Genomic DNA, 18,802 nt, shown 5'->3' on the forward strand with positions numbered 1-18,802 from the left:
CAGCAGAGAGTATGAGGACATCGGGACAGTGAAGAGCACTGACCATAGGGCTGCTAAAGGCCGTATGTTTAGACAGGATGCTGGCTCGCTTTGCCTCCGCCCTGCTGCCTGTCCTGCGGTGGGACTTTGTGCTCTGGGAGCGCAGCACCACCCGGGCGCTCTGGTGGCTGGTCACACTGTCCCGTCTGGGCAGGGTACCGCCGTGGGACGTACACTCTTCTTCCTCAGAATCCATCTCCTGGTACATAGCAAGTCTTCTAGCTGGATAACACACAGACACATATCATTGAGAGTGACTTAAAAAGGCAATAGCTGCTAATTGTTTTTGAACGGGGATGGAGGATGTTTATGCTGTACAGTACTGCTGGCTTGTCTCACCATTGGCGTCATGGGAGTACTCCACTCCTGCCACAGTGCAACGTCGAAACACCATCTTGTTCTCCGTCAGCGTGCCTGTCTTGTCAGAAAAGATGTATTGCATCTGGCCGAGATCCTCAGTGATATTAAGAGCTCTGCACTGCAGGTGAGAGTCTGTCTCCTCGTCGTACAGATCCATGTCCTGATGGATGAAGTACACTTGGCAGATCTTTACAATCTCAATCGACACGAAGAGGGAGATGGGTATCAGCACCTGGGAGAGGACAGAGTGTTTATTAGAAAGGAGGTACAGCTGGTTATCAGTTTCCCCGGCCTATTTTGTGAAGCATTTGCAGTAAATACATTTTACAGCAGTGATTCCCCTTGTACCCCCTTGTTCCTCTTGGGGGTACTTCTGCAGTCGCTTGAGGGTGCATGGAAGGATTGTGGAATAGCTCACCTAATCTTGAAAAATAGAAATTATGATTTGAATTGATGAAAAAAAAAAAAAAGAAAAAAAAAATCCACATATTGAGTCATCTTTAACACCTGAACACCATGTGTTGAAAGTGTGTGAAAACTAGCAAGCAAGCAGAGGAGTTGAAACCATTAGCCAAACAACTGATGGGTAGATGGTTTAAATGGTTAAAATAGAGAAACAAAATACATAGCTGGCCTTCAACTAAAGACAGCTAAAATTTATGTATTAACAGTTAAAATATGAACGCTAAAAGTAACGGATAAATGGTTAAAATAATTAGCTAAAAGTGACGGATAAATGGTTAAAATAGCTATAATTAATGGAGAAACAGTGGAAATAGTTAGAAGTAACGGATAAATGGCTGAAATAGTTCGCTAAAAGCAATGGATAAATGGTTAAAACATCCTAACCCTAAAATGAATGAAACAGTTGAAATACTTGTCTAATAGTAATGGATAAACCAGCTGAAATAAATGGTAGCTGATGAGGTAGCGTTGATGAGGTACCCCTCCAACTACACCACTGTTTATTTAAAACACTGTTGGAAATAACCAATGTTTTGGAGTTTTACAGCTTTTCATTCACTTTTTAAAAAAGGTCAAAATATTCACAGTGCAAGTAATGATATATAGGTGTATTGGGTATAGGTTTGATTGTTTAAAAAATGTTGGTGTATCCCCAAGTGGGACATTTCCAAACAACATTTCTGGAAAGTAGTTTGGAGAAATGAGTCATAGCTTTTGGGAGGACAATTCAGCCCGCACACTCTCTCTGTGCCTGGGAGCCAACAGAGTCATGTGTTTATTTGAAAGTGTATCAAGAAATGTCTGGCAATACTGGAAGGTCTCCAACCACAAACAGTTACTATTTGTACAGTGAAACCAAACTGCTATCTTCACTAACTTTCCATTTATTTCAAGTGTGACCTGATACCAGGTCAACTGGAAGCAACATCTGATACAGGACAGGGCGACATTTTCTCTGACATTTTTGCATGTGAGGAAAAGAAATAAAAAAATAATCAATAGCTGTCAGGTGTCAGTCACTTGTTCTTATTTTGATTCTTTATTAGAAAGATGATTTTGCAGCATGAAGCATTTTCTTCCTCACTGCTTTTCCAGATATAAAATGAAGATAAAGATCTAGAGGTCACGCATCCTGAGGGCTGCAGTAACTACAGTCAATACTTTGATTCATAGCAATGCTTGTATACAGTGGCGTAAAACATTTCAAACTTAGTGATATGCCTTGTTCATATCTTCACGTCACCGTGTTTCATTCAGTTTCTCCCTGTTTCGTACCTGAAAGACGATGATCATAGTGAGGAAGAGATAAATAGCTGACATGATGGGTGATAAGTCTGTCCCCTCCGGACTGAGAACGTCAAACACAGGCCTCTTATCTCCGTACTGAAACATCCACAGCCCATGACCTGGAACAGCAACACCACAAGGTCAACTCATATAAACACTGGAAGGAGGAGATAGAAATACAACTCAATCCAAAAAGGAGATTTTATTTTCTTTTTCTCAATAAATCCAAAGAAATAAAATTGAAATTTCTCCACTGGATCACAAGGATTTCCAACATTAACTGTTTAACTCTTAAACTGCTACGCACCAACAGCAGCAAACAGGCACATGACCAGCAGGATGATGACACACCAGAACACATCTACATTCATCTGTCTCTCCAGTTTACTGCGCTTGTAGCGCGGGCCGTTGTTGTTCAGCATGGCTTTGGTCTCGTGACCTGCAAAGACACACGGCATTAGCAGCAACTGCTCAGGGGTCAAATATGGAGTGCGGCAGCTGACAACATGCTTATTTTGGGGGGCCAACCTGCGTAAATGACTATTCCCACAGCCTCCTCTGTGTTGCGGATGGTGCAGCCTCTCAGCAGCAGGTTTTCTTTGTAAAGTGCATCTCTTCTGCCACTTCGATGGATTCTGTCAAAAGTGGGTTACAAAATACTTGAAAAATTACTGGAAGTGCTGGTCCAAGGCAAAATAAAACATAAATAAAATACTGATAGCACTGAAAGAAATACAGTATCCCTGATAGCAGAGTCCCACTGAAGACAACATCAGTTTATTCTGCTGAGCACCTCAATCGATCACGCTCTAAAGCATCATGGTCTTCCCTCACCAGGAGCCCTTATCTCAGCACAAATTCCCTCTGATATAGAGGCACTGACCGTGCTACCGCTCCACACAAACCCCTCGGGTTTAGAGTCAATCAGGCAATTCACCGCTTCATCGCGGACCCTCAGACTTCAGACTCTTACGTTTAAAGCTTGTCAGGCTCATCTAGGGTGTAGATGTCATACAAAGACTGCATTCATGCTCTGAGTCAGCCTACCAAAGAAGTTCAAACCCCTCTCAGAAAAAGCCTTTCAGCATGTTGAGATGTATTAAACGACGGGCAAATGTGCCTGTTGTGGGGGAGAGCAGAGCTTTTAACGTCAGCCTTAATCCCATTACTAAATCAAGGATTACGAGTGTGTTGGTTAAACAGCTCGCAACCTTTAGCCAGGAGCAGCTCTTAATCATCTCTGTTGTAGCTTCTTTCAAAGTCACGCAACTGTCAGCATGTTTACCAACAGGAATGGTCATCCTTTGGCCTCTGACAGCAGGCAGGCTGACACGTCACCACCACTATAGATTAATAACAGTGTCCCTGAGCTCCGGGCGGCCGTAGTTCACACACAGCTCGTCCTAGTTCATAGCTCACGCTGTTCGAGAAATTGATAACACTCTGAGACGCAGAGTGCTTTCTCTCCCTGGAAGGTAGAGAGATTAGACTCAGTGCCATTGGCCATAATGTAATAAAACACTACTGAGACAAGCCCCCCCTCCTCCCCAACCCTCTACCCTCACCTTCGCCGCTGTGCCCAGTGCTCCACTGTAGCCTGGCAACCGAATACCTGCAGCATCTGGTCTCCTTCTGAGCAAAGAATAAATGTCATAATCATGCGAGTGCAGGTCAGCTTGGCCGCTATACTGTAAGCTCAGAGGAGGTTTCTCATCTTTTACCTCACACAAACTTATCCAACACATTTCACTGCGGAGACTCGATGAAAAGACCGTGGAGACACACTTGGCACAAATCCAGCTTGCTGTAAAATTGGCAACAGTTGAGAAGTGGCCAATGCAAACACAGTGCCTATCACTGATAAACATGAACATAAATATGTTAAAGGAGTACTCCGGTGATTAAGTCCCCAGTGTGGGTCAAACCCTGAATCCTACACTTCCTATACTGTAACTGGATAGTTTTATTTATTAGATCCTCCCTTCCTGGAAAATCCTTCCACATCTTTCACACTCCATCTCCCAGTTTGTAACCCAGGCTTTCTATTTAAGTATCACGCACATCTCCAGGTCTATATTTATATTCTAAGACTCTAATGGATTATCTCTGCATGATTTACAGTTCAAATAACTCCTTATTTATCTCGTACTGACTCTTTACGCAGCCCCTCAGTTCAGCCTCTGTCTGAAACAGGCCGTTATAGCTCCTGTCTCCTGATGAGGCCACTCTGTTCTGATTGGTTCCCGGAGGCTATGTAAACAAAAAGAAGTAGTAGTAGGATTTCACTTCTTCTTTCTGTTCTTCACATGAAATATAAACTTCTCAAATGCATCTGTACATGTTTGAGCCTGAATCTAATTCGAAATATGCGAGTGTGAAGTGTGAAATGAACAACCCGTGGAACAACCTTAGCGATGAAGGCTACGGAACGGCCGGCCTTTATGGGAATGTGCGAAACAATCTGATGTCATCACCAGGAGGAAATAGAGGTCACATTGCAAACATAGCCCTTCAGAGCAGACTGAAGCCTGGGCTTTTGACTTTCGGGAGCATTTTTACAGACATTCGCCTCAAGTTTTGAAACTTTTGACTATCTTTAACATCATATGTTTGACATCTGACTTCAAAAATAACAGCAAATCATAACAAGCATGATATATCCCCTTTCAAAAACATGTGTATCCAAATCCACGGGTGAGATAAGGCTGATGACATCATTAGGGTTATTATCTAAGACTTGAAAAATCTCCTCCGGAGCAACAGAAGACATTACAAAACATGTTTTCACAGGCTGGGTAGTTCTCCTCATGACTGACCTTTGTCTGTAGGATAGGTGGAGTTGCCTATTAAGTGTTCGACGCTGTTAAGCATTTCAGGGCTGATACACCAGTATAAAGTGCTACATGTGGGTGAACAGATGTCACTGGTCACACACTGGTTAGTCACCAGTTATGTCAACAATAACCACAATCTAAATAGCAATTAGCTCAAATGTGGTTAATGAAGGAGACAAACAGATTAATACGACATGATGAACTGTATCATTGAGTAAAACTTCATCAATCCTTCTCATCTTCTACAATACTGGACCCACCAATCATGTCTGCACATCTTGAGAAAACATATCTTGCAACCTGCAGCTTTTCTACTGTAAACAAAAAGGGACGCAAGGTGTAACACAGGAAGGGAAGCATGTTGTTGGTCAATACTCAGGTTCTGGTGCAGACCAAGGAACTACAGCTTCAGTAATCAGGGCAAACCCAGCTGCGACCACATCCCAAGAAGGCAAATTGTAATCCTGACCTGGAAAAACTGTTCAAATCATAATTATAAGTTGGAAAATCCTGGCTTGTAAACAAAACCGCACTTTCGCATAATTTCCATATTGGAGCTAAACATTATTCATTACTCACTGCAGCCATTAACCTACAGTGACATGAAAATGAAACGTGAGACATGTAATGTGAGTTAACAAATAAGAAAGCTGATCATCTGATCACCACCACCACATACCATACAGAACTGACCGGACGAGATAATACTCACATGTAGCCTCTGAATCTGTTCAGGTCATTGTTGGGCTTTTCACATTCAATTATGCTGTTGTACTTCGAAGGGTCAAAATCACAATCCTGCAAACAGACAACAAACAGCTGGTTATTCAGGCGGTGACAGATCCTGAACGCATCATACTCATTTCCTGCCTCGTAAAACACTTACAAAGCTGATTTTTGATTTTTTTTTCTGAAACCTGCATTGTTTACATCCACGTTTACAAGTTTGCACTCTTCTTCTTCCCTGCCTTTGCTGGTATGTTGCTACGTTTATTGGTACGTTACTGCTGCCTGTAGATCAGTGGATTCATGTGAGACCATTGGTACAAATGTGTTTGTCCTCCTGTGCGAGTCCTCCTACGCATGCATGAGACAAACAAAACACTCGTAAAAAAAACTGCTCTATAGCGCTACTAGAGGTAAAAACCTGCACAGGGTACTAGGGCTGGGTATTTGTACTCGATTCCTTTAAGGTATCGACCGAAATAACCCAGTACCAAGGAGCATCAAAACTTCTCCAGTCAAATGATACCTGCATTCAATCCTTTTTGTACCCAGATCTAGAAGAACATGACTGTTTGTATGGTTTTGCTTGCAGCCAATCACCTCAAGCGTTCTTCGATGTAATGCGACGTGTGATTGGCCCACTAATGCAGCAGCTACAACCCATACAGTCTGTGGTGATAATAATTCACAGTTTTGTACAGCTATTTAACAAACATTTCAATAATTTCAACACTTTCAAAATGTCTTCATGTAAAAATCATTTGGATGGGGAGCAGTGGTGACATTTTACGCAGCTGAATGCTTCCATTCATATAATGCGAATCAAATGAAGTAGTAAAAAAAAAAAGATATGGAATGAAGTACTCTATTTGTATTGGTATCACTTTAAGGGTACTGGTATCGTAATTTTTCAAACAATACTCAGCCCTACAGGGTATTTTTTATGAGAGGAGCTGTTCAATCTACAGCTTTTCACTAAAATAAATAAATTAATAAATTATCAAATGATTAGTAAATTATCCAAATTTCAACAATCAATTAATCAACGATATTTTGTCACCAGAACTGTAAAAAAAAAAAAAGAAAAAAAAAAAGCACACTACAATACGGGTAAATGTTCATTATTTGGGGATATACTCGTTTCTGATTGGCTGAAGGTTGAGAATATAGTTCATATGCTGGTCGGAACGTTTCTATGTCACTTGTGTAACCATAGTAACACTCACAGTTTTGGGAAAGGTGATTTTTTTTTTTTTTTTGCTATCAAAATGTAGTAGTAGCTGAGTAGCCATCTCACCAGGTCGAAGAAGCTGCGGACGACCTGCCTCTGCTTGAGGTTGGTCTCTCCGTCCAGTGTGGCGGTCTCAATGTGGCACAGGCGGTCCGGGTCACTGGAGCTCAGCAGAAGAACGTCGGCCGGAAGGATCTCGTTACATCGCAGCCTGATGAAGTCTCCCACCCTCACCTCCTTCCAGTACTTCTCCACATAACGTCTCTCAGCTCTGCCAGAACAATGAGAGGGCAAACAGCTGGTGTAAGCCGCAGGATAAGAGACACGGAGCTATTGTTTTCAATAATTGGTGGTTCTATAAACAGAAACGTCAGCTCGACTTACATAAATCTGTATGGGACAGCAAACATGTCATGCATAAGAAAAGACAGCCTGTTTGTTGATGCTGAAACTAAACCAACTCCCGAATTCTGCATAGTCAAACACATTTCTCTAGACGTCCTGCTCAACATGTCCATCAAAATACAGAAATCTCCAGGCAAAGACACACACACACATCTAGCGCAACCTGTCCAACCACAGTCTGATGTCAGCATAATGTGACACTGCATATTCATAGGATAACAGTTTTGGGGTGTAGGTGGATGAGATTTGGACCTTTTCGGATGGTTAAACAACTGATGAACAATCCCACTCATATGACACAATATTATCTCTGTTACATGGCGGACACTGTTTGAAGAAAGTCTCACCAGGATTTTCTATTTTTAGTCGACAGAGTTGTTCTTCTCACCACAAAATGAGTCAATGCTGTCTCGGTAGGACACTGTATGTGATGTCACTATTCTGTGCAGGACTCGCTGCACTCTCAGCCATTAACGTGCAAAATCACTCATGGATGGATAATAACTCTGAGACTTTGCTAATGGTAACCAGGGTTCATTTCTGACCAATTTGATATTCCCGGTAGCAAATATGTTAAATAATACATATCTTGCACGCTATAAAGAACAGTCCACAACTGTAAAGAAAAACACTCAGTTATTTATTCATAACAACCCCCCACTTACATTAATGACTTGCATCCGAGTACATAAAAACATTCCTTTCCTTGAATTTTGTCACTGAAATGCACGTGGTGTCAGCATGAAAATCAGAGTTTTTCCATGCACGCTATATTCCAGACTGGACAAACCGATGGTGAGCGGAACAAAAAAAAAAAATCGACATCGACGTGGAACATATAACACGCAGGACTGAACTAAAAACATGTTGGTAACGTTTCCTTCTCTGCCGTTACCTGAAAATGAACCAATATCCTGAGGACAAAGAATAAACCTGCCAAGTAAGTGCTTGAAGTTTGCTATTACATAAAAAGTAGCTTCAATGCAAGGTGTGAGGTGACTAGACAAGAGTCTACAACTGCAAGAGACCAAGGCCAAGGGACAAGGATTTCATCTGTAGGGGTGGAAGTGGCCATGTAAGACTCTGAAGTATAATATGGTTTACTAAATAAAAGGAGTTTATATTAAAATGCCCTCATCTTGCTAGTTTGCAAGCAGTGTAACAGATGCTCTATTTGAAATAAATAAGCTTAAAGACCCCTCCAGACATGTTTTATGATATGTAAAAATACTCTGCTTGAAATAATAACATGTGTCTGATATGTTTTTTTTCCACAAAACAAGTCTAATTACATCATTAAAATCCCAAATATGTCATCTCCTCCTTCTCTCTCATTGAAACATCCAGAATCTACAAATATACAAATATTACTCATTTCTAAAGTTTAGCCGCTGGACACAATACGTCTCCTACTTCACTGAAAAGTCCATTAGAGTACGCGTTTGTGCACTGGAGGCTTCACGTTTCCACATCACACTTGTGTGAGTTGCATACTGGACCGTTATTGGCTCCAAACTAGTTGTGATGTCAATAATCCTGCTTGTCGGCTTTAACTCAGATTGAAGATGAGAACAGAGAAACTTTCCTCCTTCAGCAGATGAATGTGAAAACAGCCTTCTAGTGTCAAACTTTGCACATACATCATTCTGCACAGTGAAGCTCAAACATCCAACTGAAGTGACAATAAATAAAACACATGCTTGAGTGGAGGGAACTTTAAATAAGCTTCTCTTAGACATTGTCTTCAGTTTTCTACTTTTGTGCTGAGTGCATGTGCCGCTACTCCGGTGAAAGGAACACAGAAGATATTTCTTACAAAAAGGTAGAGATACAGAAGCCTACATGTTGCCATAAATAATCACCAACAGCTAAAACACAAATAAAAACACATATAAATCCTAAAAATGTTAATATATGCAGACTCCCTGACGGGTAAATTTACATTTTATATGCGTGAATCTAAAGAGCAAATGGTTTTTGTTATCTTTGTCTTCACACCTTATTAAATGTACACAGCCCACTGCAACCATAACCAGTATAGTGTGTCTATGAATACTATGGCTGTTGGAAATACTCCTCGCGCTCTTCTTACTGGTGATCTTTGTTTAAAAGGTTAAAGGTACTGCTGTTGTAAGAGGAACTCAATAGTCTTAAATAGAGAAAATTCACAACAGTCCTGTTATATTTGTATTTAAGGATTTCTAACTGCTATAATATGCCTCATTACTTTGTATAGATAAAAATAGAAAATCAAATCTGCACAACAGTAGTGTTTTTAAAACCTACTTATACTTTTTTTTTCTGGAACAAACATAAAAAGTGAAACGAGGGCAGCGTGATGAAAATTCATTATTTCTGCAGTCTACTGGCTGTCAAAAGTCTGTCCTTGAGTGTTGCTTGAGTGTGAAATTAATCTTCCTTTCTTGTCAATTCTTTGTGCAAGACAACAAAACAAGTACAGTAAATAGAGCAGTGAAAAAGTGGCCCACACACATCACTAATTAATTATCCAGATACGGACGGACAACAACATGATAAACTGGACGTTCAGTGACCTGTAGTCCAGATTGTTTGTGGGCAGCAGATGTTGTTAGCACTCTGGAAAACACATGAGAGCCAAGTATTTAGTTTTCAACAAACTAAATTCACTAGAGCTAATGTGTGATTTGACTGGTCATGGCTACGTCTTCATTTAGTAGGAAAATTCTGGAGTAAATCTGTCATGACAAACAGGAAGAAACATCATGTTTCCATTATTCAGACTTTGTAAATATTAGCATTTCTGATAAAACTGGAATTTCCCGTAACATAAATAAAACCTCCCTGTACTTTGCCACGTGAAAAAGTGCCTGTCTGAAGATGAAATGTATCTAGATGTGGTTCACCTGCAGTTAGAAGTTCTCCAGAGAAATAAATCAATGCAGAGTTTAAGTGACTGTGTATCTAACCTTGAGAAAACAAAAAAAAAAATGCAGCACGTAGGTTAAGTCAAATCAGCTGTTGCCAGGTTCAGAGAGGGAATGTTTTGTACAATATTGCCACAGCAGAAGAAAATTCAATTATGTCCAACCTTGACAGAACAACTTGGGTCAAGACTTCAACTAAAACTGTGGAGCCACTAAACACTGAGCCTTTTGATTACCATGAATTATGCTCTGTACGTGAACGACAGTGCTGCTTTTCATTAGCAAAATACACTCTGCGCACATAGGGTCAAATAGTTAGTAGTACAGAAAGCTTAGGGGAGAGACAGGTTGTCAGGTAGCGTATGACAGGACGGGAACATCTGTATTCTCTGTTTCACACGCCTCTCTGACAGATAGTTGAGCGCGGTGGTGGGCGACAAACTAAAGGTTTTCTGGACTTTTGGATTCCACATGTCATCTTCCTCATGTGTTAGCCAGGTTTAGCTTTAAGGCCTGTATGTTCACATCCTGAAGCCACAAATGATGAATAAATCCTACAAAGAGACTGACAGCTGGGTTCATGCATGAAGGCCCAGTCTGCATGGTCTGGCAGGAAAGTAAAGAAAATGTGTCCTGATTGTTTTCTTTTAGCCTGGAACAGCTGATGTGAATGTGTGCAAGATGCATTAGAGAAGGACAGTGTGTACTTTGAACACTAATGGAAAAACAACTGAACACACAAGGTTTCAGCAACATCTGGACACTGCTGGCTAAGAGTGTTTAGGCCCAACTTACCTGCTGTAGACCAGACAATCCATGTGATTGATTTCTTTATCCGACCTGTGTCTTCTGTAGTCCTCCCATAAGTCTTTGATGGCAGTGACAGATAAAATGAAAACTACAGGAGCCAGAGCAAGTTCTGGCTGAAATGCATTGACAACTGGAACAAAATTCAGCAAGGCGATAAACACAAAGTAAACATTGGCAAACCTATGAAACTGTTCAAAAAGATTCTTTGGCAGGAAAGACAGCACAGTGTACTTGGTCGTCTTAATCTTATTGTTTGCATAGTGTCGGTTTGGGTTTTCCTCTCCTTTGGCGTGATCATACAGTATGTTTGCGTGGACAGTCCTGGTTTTGTTCTCCTTGGTTTTCTTCTTTCTTTGCCTTTTGACTTTTGCAGCTTTGGCCATCCCGGCGTCTTCGCCCTGGCGCGCCATAGCCAGCCCCGCTTCAAACTTCCCCACACTTTAGGTTTTCGTGTCCTCTCACACAGCACAACACAAAGTGCGAGCTATGTTATCATTCTTTCAGCGTACGGAGAAGAATTTCATCAGTCTTTTCGTTTAGTCACACAAACTGCTCATTTTCATCCATGTCGACTCCTCTTTTCGCCAGTCTGAGGAAAACTTCTGCTTGTTTAGCTTCTCCCTTTTTTTTCCTACTGCTGGGAAGGATGCTGAGGTAGGAGGACAGTCCCCCACAGCTGGGCAGATGATTTATAAATCATGTGGAGAGGCCTCCGCCAGTGGTCGCAGCCTGCTGTTGCGTACGTGGAGCAGCGGATGCGCGCAGTTTCAGCAAAGACAGGACGTCCGTCAGCGGGTCAGGGGTCGCACTCCCCTGGAAATCTGACCCGCTGGCCCCTCCTATGAACGGGGCCCCTCCTCGATCCAACCTGGGGTTTTTTTTGTGCCTCCAAGTGCCACGCGGTGTTATTGGAGTTTATGCAGTCCACACAGGAAGCAGCCACACTGAGAAATGTAAAAGTTTATATGAGTAAAACAATATGGTGAGCGAGAAGGAATGACTCATTTAAAGAGTTTTCTTTTTTTTTGGAGTATTGCCTGTCTGGAATGTGGACTATTTTATGACGTAGAAGTTCAGTAACAACAACAACAACAACAACATATTTTAAGTAATTATTGGAAGTATTAATAATTATTTGTTATGAAATAAAATTTTAAAAATAGTTTAATCAGTTTCGTGTTGTTTTGTCTGTGTTTTATTTTTAATTTATTTTTTGTTTTATTTTAATGAATTATAGACAAGACAGTGAGCACTTGTTTGTTTGTAGCATATCCAACTTAAGTTCAGTGGAGGCTTATGATTGTCTTTTTGATATCACTTGATGTATCTCAGTAGCTTGATAAAAATAAAGAAAAACAAGCGATAAGTAGTAAGGTTTTAGCTGATGAGGTTATGCACACTTTGTGAAAAAACATCAGCCATGTTAATTTTCTCTGCTAGCTCACCAAAATTGGCTAACTGAGAGCTAAACATCAGTAATTTACACAAAAACAGCATTTTATACATATTCTTAGAGCTTAAACCTGCATGAACTGTAAACTACCAGTGAGCTGCTGGCTAGTGATGAAAGTTGCTTCTCCATCTTTAGCGTGCTACCAAAGACCCAGATTTTTGAGTTAGAGGAGAAACAAAACAATTAAAATGACACAGAATATAGCACTAACCTTGTTAGGTTGCTAAAAACTTGACTTTAAATTAATCCTAATGTTGCTGTGTGTCTGCTTGTGTGGCAAACACTGAGTCAGGTTTAACTTTTGTATAAGCTGAGGATGTAGGACTTTAATGAAGGGTGGGTGTATGTAGGATATAGGCCATTACTAACACTGGTTTTTAGAGGTATATACTGTATGTCCGTACTGTACTGTACAGATGTGAATTGTGGTATGTATTTGTGGATTACCTACCACAATACACATTTGTTTTTAAGTAAGTCACTTGAACACTTGTCTTTTTGATGTTATGTACAGCGGCCATTTAATTACAGTACACATACCTCTACCCCAATAAAGTTAAAGTGTGATGAGAATCTTACACTGCCGCCTTTAAACTTCAATTTTTTTTAAAGTCAATTTCATTTATGTGACGCCAAATCACAACAGAAGTTATCTCAGGGCACTTTTCACATAGAGCATCTCTAGATCGTACTCTTTATTTTACAGAGACCCAACTTTCCCCCATGAGCAAGCACTTGGCGACAGCAGAAAGGAAAAACTCCCCTTTAACGGGAAGAAACGTCAAGCAGAACCGGGCTCTAGGCGGGCGGCCATCTGCCTTGACCGGTTGGGTTGAGAGAGAAAAAAGGAGGGAGGGGGAGATAGGAGAGAGACACACAGAGAGGCACAATAACAGTGATAATAATAGAAATATGACTAATAATAATAGTATTAGCAGACGTGGGCGTCAAGTACACCCTACTGACCTATGACTGCTCAGCCAAGCATCCAAGCAATCATTTTGTGAAGATTGCAGACGACACAGCAGTTGTGGCAATCATCACTCACAACGATGAGTAAGAGTACAGGCAGGAGGTGGAACAACTGGAGACTTAGTGCAGAGCAAACAACCTCTGTATTAATGTGAAGAAAACAAAGGAGATGATTGTGGACTTCAGGAAGGGTGGCAACATCCCCCCTCCCCTCTACATCAGAGGTGCAGCTGTTGAGGTGGTCTCCAGCTTCAAATACCTGGGGGTTCAATTTGCTGACGACCTCACCTGGAGCAACAACACAGCCGGCATAGTAAAGACGGCCCACCAATGCCTCTACTCCCTGAGGAAGCTGAAGCGTGCTGGCCTTGGCATTTCAGTCCTTACTTCCTTCTGCAGGTGTTATGTTGGAGAGTGTCCTCACTTCCTGCACCTTGTGGTACGGCAACTGCTCTGCTGCAGACAGAAAGGCACTACAGCGGGTAGTGAAGTCTGCACAGAAGATCATTGACAGCAGCCTACCCACTATCAGTGACATTTACATCAACAGGTGCAGGAATAAGGCGTCTTGCATCATGAAGGACTACACCCACCCTGCAAAGGGACTGTTTGCCCCCCTCTCCTCAGGCAGGAGGGTGCACAGCATTGGGGCCAGGACCACCAGGCTAAAGAACAGCTTCTTCCCAGTAGCTGTGAGTCTGATAAACTCTGCATCACACTGAAATTACCTTGCAGTTTAACTGCTGCACCTTACTGACTGATGTTGCTTATTACCACTGTTAATAATGGGTATGTACAATTGAGGCCACTTGGCTAACTGTTTATCTCCCCCTCACACTTATTCATATTTATATATTTATTGACTATATATTATAATGTGTTTATCGTGTGCCTTTCCTGATTTTATTGTTTTATTATTGATTTTTATTGTTTTATAATTGCTATTTTCTGAACCGGGACCTCAGTACCTAATTTTGTTTCCTTTCATGTACCAACATTTTCTGGAATGACAATAAATTTCCTTGAATCCTTGAAGCAGGACCATGTCAGCACGGGGTTCCTGTAGCCATGGTCCACGGAAGCCCGCCGACCATGATCCATAGGAACCTGTGAGATGAGAAAGCACAAAAACTCCGGGGAAGAAGCCAAGTTAGTAAGATGAATTAATTGTACTTGAATGCATACAGATGGAGAGGGGGAGGAGTCCCTCAGCAGTCCAGGCCTATAGCAGCATAACTAGGGGCTGGTCCAAGGCAAGCCTAGCAGGTCCTAACTATAAGCTTTATCAAAAACTACTCTTAAACATAGAGAGGGTGTCTGTCTCCTGGATCCAAAATGGAAGATGGTTCCACAGAAGAGGAGCCTGATAGCTGAAGGCTCTGCCTCCCATTCTACTTTTGGAGACTCTAGGAACCACAAGTAAGCCTGCATTCTGGGAGCACAGTGTTCTAGTGGGGGGTACTATGAGCTCTTTAAGATATGATGGTGCCAGACCATTAAGGGCTTTGTAGGTAAGGAGAGGGATTTTAAATTCTATTCTGGATTTTACAGGAAGCCAATGCAGAGAAGCTAAAATGGGAGAAATATGATCTTGTTTCCTAGTTTTTGTCAGTATACGTGCCGCTGTATTATGGACCACCTGGAGAGTCTTTAGAGACTTGTTAGGGCAGCCTGATAATAAGGAATAATCCAGCCTAGAAGTAAAAAATGCATGGACTAGTTTTTCTGCATCTTTTTGAGACAGCATGTGCTTGATTTTTGCAGTATGCACAGGTGAGAAGCAGTCCTTGAAATTTGTTTTATGTGGGAGTTGAAGGACATATCCTGATCAAAAATAACTCCCAGATTCCTTACGGTGGTGCTGGAGGCCAGGGTAATGCCATCTAAAGTAGCTATGTCATTGGATAATGTGTTTCTAAGGTGTTTAGGGCCAAGCACAATAACTTCAGTTTTGTCTGAGTTTAGTAGCAGAAAACTGCAGGTCATGCAGGTCTTTATGTCTTTAGGGCATGCCTGGAGTTTAGTGAACTGATTGGATTCATCAGGCTTCATTGATAAATATAATCAGATATCATCTGCATAACAATGAAAATTTATGGAGTGTTTCCAAACAATATTACCTAAAGGAAGCATATATAAGGTGAATGGCACTGGTCCAAGCACAGAACCTTGTGGAACTCCGTGTCTAACTTTTGCGTGCATGGAGGATTCATCGTGTACAAACTGAAATTGATCTGATAAAAAGGATTTAAACCAGCTTAATGCAGTTCCTGTAATGCCAATTAAATGTTCCAGTCTCTGTAATAGGATGTGATGGTCAATGCAGCACTAAGATCTAAAAAGACAAGGACAGAGAGAAGTCCTTTGTCTGATGCAATTAGGAGGTCATTTGTAACTTCACCAGTGCTGTCTCCGTGCTATCATGCACTCTAAATCCTGACTGAAAATCCTCTAATAAACTATTGTTATGTAGAAAGTTACACAATTGATTGGTGACTGCTTTCTCAAGGATCTTAGAGAGAAAGGAAAGGTTAAATATAGGTCTGTAGTTGGGTAAAATGCCTGAATCAAGAGTAGGCTTTTAAAAAAGAGTTTTAACTACAGATACTTTAAATGACTGTGGTACATAGCCTGTTACTAAAGACAGATTGAATATATCTTGTAAAATGCTAACTAAGAGTAAGACTTCCTTAAGCAGCCTAGTTGGGATGGGGTCTAAGAGACAGGTTGATGGTTTAGATGAAGAAATCATTAGAAAAGTTAGTTCTGGAAGGTCAATTGGAGAAAAACAGTCTAAATATATATCCGATTTTACAACTAAGGTTTCTGTGTTTGGGGATAAATCAGTGCCTATTGAGGGCAGGAGGTGATGAATTTTGTCTCTAATAGTTAGAATTTTATCATTAAAGAAACTCATGAAGTTGTTACTACCGAGAGCTGTAGGAATACATGGACCAATAGAGTTATGACTCTTTGTCAGCTTGGCCAGAGTGCTGAAAAGGAACCTAGGGCTGTTTTTATTCTCCTCTATTAATGATGAGTACTAGGCAGCTCTGGCATTACATAGGACCTTCCTATATGTTTTAACACTATCTTGCCAGACTAAGCGAGATTCTTTCAGTTTGGTGGAATGCCATATCCTTTCAAGTTTTCGCAATGTTCGCTTTAATTTGTAGGTTTGGGAGTTATACCATGAAGCTAACCTCTTATGTTTTATTATCCTCTTTTTTAAAGGGGCAATGGAGTCAAATGTCTTTCGCAATGAGCCTGCAGCACTGTCAACAAGATTATCAATTTGAGAGGGACTAAAGTTGGCATAAGAGTCCTCTGTTGTATTGACACATGGCATTGAATTCATTGCTGGTGGAATTGCTTTCTTCAAATTTAGCCACAGCACTATCAGATAGACATCTATAACAAATAGAACTGGCCATAAAGTTTTTCAGGTTGGGTGTGAGAGACTAAGAACAAGGCTTTACAATGAGTTATAATTAAGTTTAGGTCGAGGGTTGATAATTAAGCTTGTGTTGAAAATGGCTGAAACTCCACCTCCTTGGCCAGTGTCTCGAGGAATGTGAGCATTAATATGACTGGGGGAGAGTGGATTCATTTAGGCTGACATGTTCTTCATGACACAGTCAGGTTTCAGTAAGACAAAATAAATCAATATAATAATCTGGGATTAGATTGTTTATTAATACGGCTTTAGATGACAGAGATCTCATGTTTAAGAGTCCACATTTAATTCTCCTATTTTGTTGTACTATTGCAGTGGTGGTGTTCATTTTTATTAGATTTTTATGAATAACCCCTCTTCTGTTTACTTTAGATTTGATTGATTTAAGCAGTTAGGAGGCAGGCACAGTTTTTATGTGGTTTTGTGTGGGTAACTGCTCTAATGGAAGCGCAGAGCTCTGCCTCCTGGTCTCAACTCTGGGTTGTCATGGTTTTGGTCTACTAATAAACTCCATATTTCTAGATATGAGAGCAGCTCCATCGAAAGTGGGATGTATGCGGTCTCTCCTAATCAGACCAGGTCTTCCCCAGGAAATCCACCAGTTGTCTATCGAGCCCATGTCATTTGCTGGACACCACCTCAACAGCCAGCGGTTGAATGATGACATGCGGCTATATATGTCATCACTGGTCAGATTAGACAGAGGCCCAGAGAAAACTACAGAGTCCGACATTGTCTTTGCATATGTGGGCCTACACACTGACTCAACATTAATTTTAGTGACCTGCGATTGGTGTAATCGGGAGTCATTGCCGCCGACTTGAATAACAATTATACCATATTAATGCTTATCCTTAGCCAGCAGTTTTGAATTTGATTCTATGTTGGCCCAGGAATACATTTGTTGCTAACTTCACGTTTCTCACTATGGAGCTGCCAATAATCAGTGTTGGTTTCTCAGAGGGTGTGTCACTGAGGGGGGAGAACCTGTTAGAAATGTGAAATGGTTGATGGTGAACCATGGACTTCTGCTTAGGGCTATGCTTCCTTTGGATAGTCACTCAACCACCCTGGCTTCCCAGCTGCTCGGGAACTACCAGGGGAGTAGGAACTACGCTGGGTCGGCCCGCACCGGCTACCGGCAGCTGGCTAACTACAGTAGCTAACGATTGGTTTTCCATGGTGTGGAGCACTGCAAATAAACTACATTTATTACATGTACCATTATCACTAAAGGAGGCAGAGGAATGGCTAAACATATGGCACACTGAGCGAGAGAGAGCAGGAGAGCCAGGAGGATAGAGAGAAGCCATCACTAACTGCTGAGCTAAAGTAACTAACAACTGTGGGATTAGCGAGAAAAGAAGGAGAGAGCTAAGAGTGCTTGAGCAGAACTAGCATAAGTTTAAATGTACAGCGAGCAATTATCTGCAGTAATGAAGAATATAGCAAAATTAACTGAGTTGACAGCAGCAAAAACACTATCAGTAAACACAGTCGGCAAGTGGAAATGAGACAATACGCTTACTGCAGCATGTCAGCAGCATCATTTCCAGCATGTGCTCACAGTTGCTGCTATTATTACATGGTGACCTTAAAGTCACCATTTCCAGGAAAGTCCCATTCAGTCTTGCTGCCCAATCTCATTATACAGTGCAGTAGTATGTTGTGAGAAGACATTCGTAAAGACAACATGGACTCATGAGCCTGGTACTACACTGAATGAACATGAGACTCATAGCTCTGAAATAATACCTCCAGAGAGAGACTGGCCACTTAGCCAGCGGGTTTCCCATAGGAGATAAATCAAAGACCTATCCCCGAGCAGTCTACAGCAATTTGCTACAGGAGCATCCA

At 41.3% G+C, this 18,802-nt stretch overlaps 1 protein-coding gene across 2 annotated transcripts in view; it reads right to left on the reverse strand.

Moving 5' to 3' along the window:
* atp10a (ATPase phospholipid transporting 10A) overlaps positions 1 to 11,975 on the reverse strand; it is a 32,476-nt gene extending 20,501 nt beyond the window's left edge. Inside the window, exons 1-8 of one of the 2 annotated variants that reach the window (XM_042416447.1) lie at positions 11,049 to 11,975; positions 7,009 to 7,213; positions 5,698 to 5,783; positions 2,680 to 2,786; positions 2,459 to 2,590; positions 2,140 to 2,270; positions 379 to 631; positions 44 to 261 (exon numbers count right to left, since the gene is read on the reverse strand). In XM_042416447.1, coding sequence (XP_042272381.1) covers positions 44 to 261; positions 379 to 631; positions 2,140 to 2,270; positions 2,459 to 2,590; positions 2,680 to 2,786; positions 5,698 to 5,783; positions 7,009 to 7,213; positions 11,049 to 11,473 — 1,557 coding nt within the window. In that variant the 5' untranslated portion in view covers positions 11,474 to 11,975. Of the gene's footprint in view, positions 1 to 43; positions 262 to 378; positions 632 to 2,139; positions 2,271 to 2,458; positions 2,591 to 2,679; positions 2,787 to 5,697; positions 5,784 to 5,871; positions 5,907 to 7,008; positions 7,214 to 11,048 lie in introns of those variants that run through there. The other variant, XM_042416448.1, reaches the window with a different exon arrangement.
* Positions 11,976 to 18,802: the final 6,827 nt, after the last annotated feature.

This window comes from Thunnus maccoyii, chromosome 7, assembly GCF_910596095.1.
Source record: "Thunnus maccoyii chromosome 7, fThuMac1.1, whole genome shotgun sequence".
Lineage (NCBI taxonomy): Eukaryota > Metazoa > Chordata > Actinopteri > Scombriformes > Scombridae > Thunnus > Thunnus maccoyii.